Raw genomic sequence first — 8,609 nt, forward strand, 5'->3', positions numbered from 1 at the left:
CGTGTCAACTTAACAGCTGTCGTTATTGGCTAGAACTTTTTCCATGACCATATATATGTGTTATACGTTATGTACAAAGAAATGTGCAAGCTACTCCCTTCTTTATGAAGTATGTCGTTTAGGCAGTTCAAATTAGGGTTTAGGGTGGGCATAAAACCTAAGAACCGAACCCCGAACCCAAACCCATATTACCCGAAACTAAAAAACCCGAGCACTATATCGGGTAGCCATTTTTAAAACCCGAATTTTATTCGGGTAATTCGGGCATACGACAAACTGAATTACCCAAATAGCCTTACTTGTTCCGCAGCATTAAAATACAACACGCATAGACAAAGAAAAGGCACAGCCAAATCGCCATGCTACTCGCTTACCTTGTAAAACCTAGAGCGAGAACTCAGATGGGCTAGTCTAGTGCAACCATCACGCATGGCAGCCGCACGGCCCAGGTAACTCCGATATGAAGCACCGCCATGTGCAGGAACTCGGCAGCCTTTCAAGAAAAGAACCCTATACCAAACTACAAGCCGGAGCCGAGGCACCGGGATCCTCCACCCTGACACCTTCCGCTTGAGCGGCAGACAGAAGGGAGAGGATTCACATTATTAGAATAATTTTCTATATATAGTTTTGCGAGGCCATGCTCCTTTTCTCTGGAGATCTTCCATCATCGAATGATCTGATTAATACTAGTACATAATGTGTTCCCACTCTTGTAGTATTAGCGTACTGCCGTCGACTATGGAATGAAACTCCCTAATTCATCTCAAAAATTAAATAGTACTGTACATAGTGTAGTATTACTTTTTTTAACAATCATTTCGTTGGACATTCATTGTGTAGACGCGTTTGTAAATTCACCTCCTCAATTCTAGCGTTTAGATTTGAGCATGCGTGCTGATAATTGATTTTAATCTACTGATTCTTCAAATGCCTGATGGATCAGTATCAACTTGAGATCGAGAGGTCGAATCACAAATTGACAATCGACCACGCACACCAGCGCGCGGTCTCGAATTCTGCCAGTTACCAGGTATAGATGATGTGGGGAAATATGAACAGTGTAAACAGACACTCCGGAATCTTCATTCAGATCACACGGATCAGATTGATATAAAAGAAAATTAAGGCTAGAATATATGCTTCCGCTAACTGTGCATTATACAACATTAATGCAGGCGATCCTCGTATCTGCCAGAATAATTTCTTTCCAATTATCACGTGAATGATTGTACTCTTGTCATTCGATTTGATACTGCCCTATAAGACCACCATCCCCTCATCTGGCAAACACACCAACAATTTCACTTCGATTCCTACCTACATGCATGGCTCCCAAGAAGGTGAACATGGAGTACATCGCCCACGGCTCAACCCGGAAGGCGACGTTCAAGAAACGCGGCATCGGGATGAAGAAGAAGGCCCGCGAGTTGTCCACCCTGTGTGGCGTCGACGTGTGCTACGTAATGTACTACCCCGAGGGCGAGTCATCGCAGGTGCCCGAGGTGTATCCGTCTGTCCCGGAGGCGATGCGCGTTATAGACCGCTTCAGGTCCACGCCGGAGCTCGACCGGTGCAAGAAGAAGATTGGCGGAGAGGACTACATCCGCGAGCGCATTAGCAAGCTCCAGGAGCAGCTTTCCAAGGCGCGACGCGACACCCACCGACACCAGACCAAGCTGCTGCTCCAGGACGTCCTGGCCGGCGGCCGCCAGAGCCTCGCCGGCCTCAACATCGAGCAGCTCGCCAGCATGGGCTGGATGGCGGATAACTATATCAAAAAGGTCAGTGACTGCATCGCCTCTAACAAGAGTAGGCAGCATGCTGATCCTCTGCATAGCGGTGCCACCGCTGCGAATGTCGATGCCGAGGGCCCACCCTTGCAAGGTTGGGCGAAGGAGGTTGTCAAAGCTGGACCTGACGTCGACGGCGCAGAATACGGTGGCAACGCCGATGGTGATGTGACGCAGATCTGCAACTTGGCCGTGGGATTTTCATGGGCTGATCCAGGTCCGCATTTTCCTCGCGTATAAGGAGACCGTGTGCAATAGTGTTGGCATCAAAATAAAGGGCTCGTGTCGATGGATATACTATGTACGTAGGCACAAGTTTTTTTTTGAGAAATTTATAAAGATCAGTTGATTCCTGAAATTTATACAATGCAAAAGAAATGCAAATATATATTATATATTGGAAGGATCGAAACAAGAAGAAATCGACCAAGTGGAAATGAATATATTGTTATTGACTATAGCAATTTACAACTGAAGGTATTTTGCCAGAATTTGCAGGCCACTTCTTGGACATAGATACTACTGTCCAATGGAGTTGGATGAGTTACACAAAGCTAATGGAAGGTATAGCTTTGATCACTACCCAGAGCACCAGGCATATCCTGCTGCGGCTTGTCACGAGCCTTAAGGATCAATAAATTGGACTTATATTGGAGCAGGTTGGAACCGATTATTATGGCGGATGCAACATGTGTGTCGCACGCAAACTGGCTGCGGATTCTATAAATCGACACTAGAAGTATCGATTATTATGTTAAATTATGTCTTTACAGTTCCTCTGCTACGAAATTTTGAAGTTATATCTTCTTTGTACATCAAACTTTCTTTTGGTGGTAAATCAAACCTTTTATATTTGACCAAATTATTAGGGAAATGTATCAATGGCTGCAACACCAGATATAAATAACACAGTCTTTTTTTACAATGAACCTAATGAAACTAATTTAGCATTGTAGAGGTAGGTAGGCTTGGTCAAATTTAAAAGGATTCACTTAGGACAAAGCAAGAAATTCAAATAGTTAATATGAAACAAAGGGAGTATATTGTTAGCAACATACCAGGCCTGATCGATCAGTATCAACCTTGGGTCAAGAGATCAAATTAAAATTCACAATCTACCACGTGTGCTACCTTGGTCTCGAATTCTGGTAGTTACCACATACAGATAATGTGGGAAAATATGGACACACATTCGTCTTGTCAGCCAAAGCCCAAACGTGGAAACAGATACTCCAGAATCTTAATTCAGATCACTGGGATCAGATTGATATTTGTTTGGATCTTCGATATACACGATATAAAGAATTGAGGGCTACAATATACCTATGCCTTAAGCGTTTTAACACGAGTTGTCTATTTTTTCTGCAAACAAAAATTCATCATTGACAATCTTATTGTCAACAAGGATTATTAAAAGTTATTGACACATAGCGTACCTTCGAAGAGGTAATAGTAAATACCAGCAATTGGATTAAACAAAATAAACAGCACATATGAATATTGACCGTTTTAAAAATTCTCTTGTTAGGAGATTAATACTCCTAGGGGAAGAACCAGCCCAAGACAGATTTTTGCTTGTAGGAAGCTCCGTCAAGTAAGACCAGGCTAGTTTCGCCGCTGATCATGTCATACACGCAATAGCTGAGATTATGGGGGTCGCAGCTGGCAGCTTCAATCAATGGCCATGCCCGCTTCCACTCGGTGCCTAGAATAAACACACGGTTACCTTCTTGGAATATCTGATCATGGTGCTCCGACGAGGCTCGGCCTGCAGCAAATGCCCTGGAGCAATTCCTGCCGACGAAGAGGACTTGTTCTCCCAAGTCCCTCACCTCCAACCAATGACCCTTGTCAAAATCTGCCTCAAACACACACAGATTCAACACGAAGACATCAGTACGGCTCCTCCTCCACCGCACCATCAGTAGCTTTTGGTCATCGGATGATACGACCAGGTAGTAATTGGCATACATGTCCCGCTGTTTCTTGATGACATGGTTGACGAGAGGATGATCCATCTGTTGATGATTCTCTCTGTTGGCAACGAATGATTCATGGCAGAAGAGCTCTTCCGAGCTGGTGAGAGCAAAAGCCTTTCCATGGTGAAAAGCAATGTCCTTGTAGGCAGAACCATAATGATCATGACACGGGATAGGTGACCATGCACCACGGATCTGCTGGTCCGGTGAGAGGCATGCAAAGTTCGTGTACCGATGAGAGTTGACGAATGAAATGTGGGGGAGTATCGCCACGATGAGAGGAGACGAAGACGAGCACACAAGCATCTTCATGTGCATGCTCGCCTTCATACTCATGGTGACGAAATCGCCGCCGCCGCCATTAATAGTGGACCTGCTGTAGTAGTTGGTGGAGATCTCAATGGCGGCACCTGTGTCTCCGCCGAAGAATGTGTCGCGGAGGAAGAATCTGCCAGAGCTCTTGTGCCGGTACAGGACCAGATTGCCGAAGCAGGCGCCCGCGCGGCAGCCCTTGGGCGTGGGGAAGCAGCGGCGCACCTTGTTGTCGGCGAGGCTTCGGTACGTGCCGTTGCCGAGATTGATGCACGGCAAGGCTGGCCGTAGCAATGAGCGCTGGTGCCGCAAGGCGTGGCGCCAGTCTCGACAGACGGCGCCGAAGCTCAGTCGGTCGTTGTGGGATGCGAGGCGGGAGAGGACGAGGCCGGCAACCTCCGGCGGCAGCTCCCGCCAGCTCGGCGAGGAAGGACAAGTGTCGCCGTAGGTCGACTTGCCGACGCAGAGACCCATGAGGAGGCGCCCAAGGGCGACGCGACAGCGGCGGCGGCGATCTTTCTGGGAAGTCTTCGTATCAGAGGTCCGGGAGGATATATATGGTTTGCTGAGCTGTGCGCCGTTGATTCTCCTCCTCATACAACGTTGTTAACAATGGACCAAATATTACGGGTCATTCGTAACAATCACCTTAACAATAATATATTTGGCCACGCTCTCAGCACCCATCTCCAACGGCATGCACGTCTCATCGCTGCACCTCTTCTTCTTTTTTAAACTGTCACCTGACTTTGTTAACATACAGAAGCAGAAGCAGCTAGATCGCTAGCCACCAAAGAAGATAAAATGTCAGGAACAAGGATGGGCATATGGGCACCATGGTCCATGGGTAGCCAGGACATTCACCACTGAGTTACAGACACGATTACACACATACACTTTAAACAAGATAAAGCTTGTAAAAAGAAGAAATTTTGCATCCCCAAAAAGAACTCCGAGCAATATACAATTCATTGGAAAGAAGAGCCGAAGTGAGCACTGTGGATACGCCAACCCTGACTTTAGCCGCGAACTCAATCCACAGACAAGCTATCGTCCGTGTATGCAAAGCATCCATCCGGAACTGGATTTGGCCGATACGAAGGCCGATGACATCAATGTTTATCTTTAGCACCCCTAACACAAAAGCCTCAACGTCATGTACCATTATCTTTTAGGAACGAGCCATCAATGTTTATCTTTAGGAAGCTGTCGGGAGGCTTAGACCAGCGCTCAATAGGGGCAACAGCTGGACATGAAGTATACCAAGATGTGCAGAAAATTATGTAACTTGTATAGCAGTGGGTTCGGCTCCTCTACAGTTACGTTGTTGTTAGAGCATCTCCAACAGCCGCGCTAAGCGCCGCGCGCAAAAAACCTGTTTACCGCGCGCGCTGCGGCTGGTTTTGCGCGCCCGCCTGCGCTGGCTCCAGCAGCCGCGCTATAATGCAGCGCGCGCGCCGCTCCAGCAGAGCGCAAAAATACAGCGCGCGCGACTCGCCGGGCATTTTGCATATATGATATTTTGGAAAAAAATGAACATGTGAAATTTGACACAAACAAATTGATGAATAAAAGTTCATGCCCACAAGTTCATCCAACCAAGTTCAAATGCAAACTAAAGTTCAAGACATGAAAGACACATCAATCTTCATCTTCCTCGTCTTCGTTTTCGTCCTCATCTTCCGAAGACGACTCTTCCGCCTCCGAAGATGAATCTTCCTCCCTCTCCTCATCACGCACCGCATCACGCACCGCATCATGTGAAGCTCCGACAGTGTTGGCAAGATCTTCAACGGCATCTTCATGGGAATGTGTGTGAGAAGGCACATCGAAAGACATTGCACCCATGGCGGCCGGAGGTGCACCCATGCCTTCCATGAGAGAAGCAAAACTCATGCCTCCCATGGTGGCCATAGCGTCGGAGGGTGCTCCAAAGCCACCCATGCCTCCCATGGCAGCCGGAGGTGCACCCATGCCTCCCATGGCGGCCGGAGGTGCACCCATGACTCCCATGGCGGCCGGAGGTGCACCCATGCCTCCCATGGCTCCGAAGCCACCCATGCCTCGCATGGCGCTGAGGCCACCGCCACCCATGGCGCCGAAGCCACCGCCACCCATTGCACGAACCAAGGCTCTTTTTTGGATCAAGACTTTTTGTTGGGCAAGATTGACATACTCTTTTTGCACCGCATTGAGGTTAGATGTGTCCAAGAAGAATAAGTGCTTCTCCCATTCCAACAACTTAGCTCGCTCCTCGTTGCTCACTTTCCTCTCCTCCAAAGCCACCTTTCTCTCCTCGGCCGCCACCCTTCTCTCCTCGGCCGCCAACCTCCTCTCCTCGGCCACGGCATCTTGGTTCCTTGCCATTTTCCTCACCTCATTGGCTTCGACCCTTGCCTTCACAATAGCTTCCATAGCATTTTTGAGCTCATCATCTCCTTTCCTCTTCTTCTTTTCGGTTTTGTCTTTCTTGCACCCATCCGGTCATTTTGGCTTCGAGTATGAAACCGAGTTGCGTGTGGGGCTTCTCTTGCCGTCATCACTTGATGCATCATCCTCCTCCTCATCATCATTCATCTCAATTGCTCGCTTCCATTTGTTGCTAAAATGCAAATCCTCCAAACCATCACGCTTCTTCCATTTCTCATCATCCTTTAACACTTCATAGCAATGAGGCAAGGTAAAGACCCTGCCTTTCTTGATCTTCCCCTTCTTGGTTGTCCTTGTCTCTTCTTTGAACAAGTTTTGTGCAATGTTGTACTACAAGAAAAACAAAACAAGTTAGCACTTCGGTCACCAAAAACAAGTATGATGAACATATATGAGATGCCACTTACTCGATCATCCTCATTTGTGCCACTTGGGTTAATCTTGTCAACTGCCTTTTGTACGGCCGCCCACTTCTGACAATCCGAGTTGATTGTCGACCATCGGGACCGAAGTGATCTCTCGGAGCGGTCAATTCCACTCAAGTTGTGAGCATCAAAGTGTTCTTTCATTCGCCCCCAATACGCGTCTCTACTTTGATCACCTCCAATGGATGGATCCCTCGACACATGCAAATAAGTATGGCATAGTAACTTGTCATCGTTGGTTGAGTAATTGCCCGCTCTTCCTTTCGGCGCCTCGACAATTCCCTCACCCTCCTCGTCCACCTCAAACTCATGGTCTTCGAAATGGATGTCATTGGTTTGAGACCAATGCGAATTGTTGGACCCAACACCCATAGTGGACATGTATACATCATCGTTGAGACTACAAAGTTTTTTGAACAACGCAAATAAGCTATCTATATGTGATGATGATGCATTGAAAAAATAAGAAGAAAAGAAAAGTTGGAAATTTTTTCACCATGAGGGCATTTCGTCGAACACGTGGTGCGCGTCGGCGGCCGGCTCAACGACTGAGCTCACCGGCGCTTCGGTAGCCGCCGCGGCCGTCGAACGCCCTGCAAGCTTCTTTCCCCTCGCCTTCGTGGTGCCGGAGCCGTCCGCCGCCTTGTTTTTCTTCGCGGATGTTTTGCCCTTCTTCGTCCGCGCCGCATTGGGGACCTTCTTCGACGGTGCGGCGGCGGCATGGGACGGCGCCGGCGCGACGCCACCCGGCACCGTGGTCATCCGCGGCGGCAAGAAGAGGCTGCGCGCGAGGCCGACGCTCGGCGGAGCTCCGGCGGTGGCGACGCCAGCGCTTCCCGCGCTAGGGTTTCCGGCGGCGGCGACGGCTGCGGCGGCGGCGGCGGGGGGGGGGGGGGGGTGGGGGGGTCGCGGCTGTACAGCGGGGTGAGCGGGGTGCCGGTGTGCGCGTCCATGGGTGGGTGGCAGGGCGCCGGTGCCGGCGCGCGCGGGGCGTGTTGGAAATATGCCCTAGAGGCAATAATAAAAGCATTATTATTATATTTCCTTGTTCATGATAATTGTCTTTATTCATGCTATAATTGTGTTATCCGGAAATCGTAATACATGTGTGAATAACAGACACCAACATGTCCTTAGTAAGCCTCTAGTTGACTAGCTCGTTGATCGACAGATAGTCATGGTTTCCTGACTATGGACATTGGATGTCATTGATAACGAGATCACATCATTAGGAGAATGATGTGATGGACAAGACCCAATCCTAAACATAGCACAAGATCGTATAGTTCGTTTGCTAGAGTTTTCCAATGTCAAGTATCCTTTCCTTAGACCATGAGATCGTGTAACTACCGGATACCGTAGGAGTGCTTTGGGTATACCAAACGTCACAACATAACTGGGTGACTATAAAGGTAGACTACGGGTATCTCCGAAAGTGTCTGTTGGGTTGACACGGATCAAGACTGGGATTTGTCACTCCGTATGACGGAGAGGTATCACTGGGCCCACTCGGTAATGCATCATCATTATGAGCTCAAAGTGACCAAGTGTCTGGTCACGGGATCATGCATTACGGTACGAGTAAAGTGACTTGCCGGTAACGAGATTGAACGAGGTATTGGGATACCGGCGATCGAATCTCGGGCAAGTAACATACCGATTGACAAAGG

At 48.5% G+C, this 8,609-nt stretch overlaps 2 protein-coding genes across 2 annotated transcripts; one reads left to right on the plus strand and one right to left on the minus strand.

Annotated features, from left to right (window-relative positions):
- Positions 1–1,328: 1,328 nt before the first annotated feature.
- Positions 1,329–2,421, plus strand: LOC125519594 (agamous-like MADS-box protein AGL80). Its single transcript, XM_048684343.2, has 3 exons — positions 1,329–2,010; positions 2,292–2,309; positions 2,345–2,421. The coding sequence occupies exons 1-3, from the start codon at positions 1,329–1,331 to the stop codon at positions 2,419–2,421; spliced, it is 777 nt and encodes a 258-aa protein (XP_048540300.2).
- Positions 2,422–3,334: 913 nt separating this feature from the next.
- On the minus strand, positions 3,335–4,681 carry LOC147962721 (uncharacterized). The gene has a single exon (XM_087534283.1). It carries the CDS (start codon positions 4,679–4,681, stop codon positions 3,335–3,337), a length of 1,347 nt encoding a protein of 448 aa, XP_087390409.1.
- Between the last annotated feature and the right edge of the window lie 3,928 nt (positions 4,682–8,609).

The sequence above is a fragment of the Triticum urartu genome, chromosome 7A (assembly GCF_056163025.1).
Source record: "Triticum urartu cultivar PI428250 chromosome 7A, HENAU_Tu73, whole genome shotgun sequence".
NCBI classification, from domain to species: domain Eukaryota; kingdom Viridiplantae; phylum Streptophyta; class Magnoliopsida; order Poales; family Poaceae; genus Triticum; species Triticum urartu.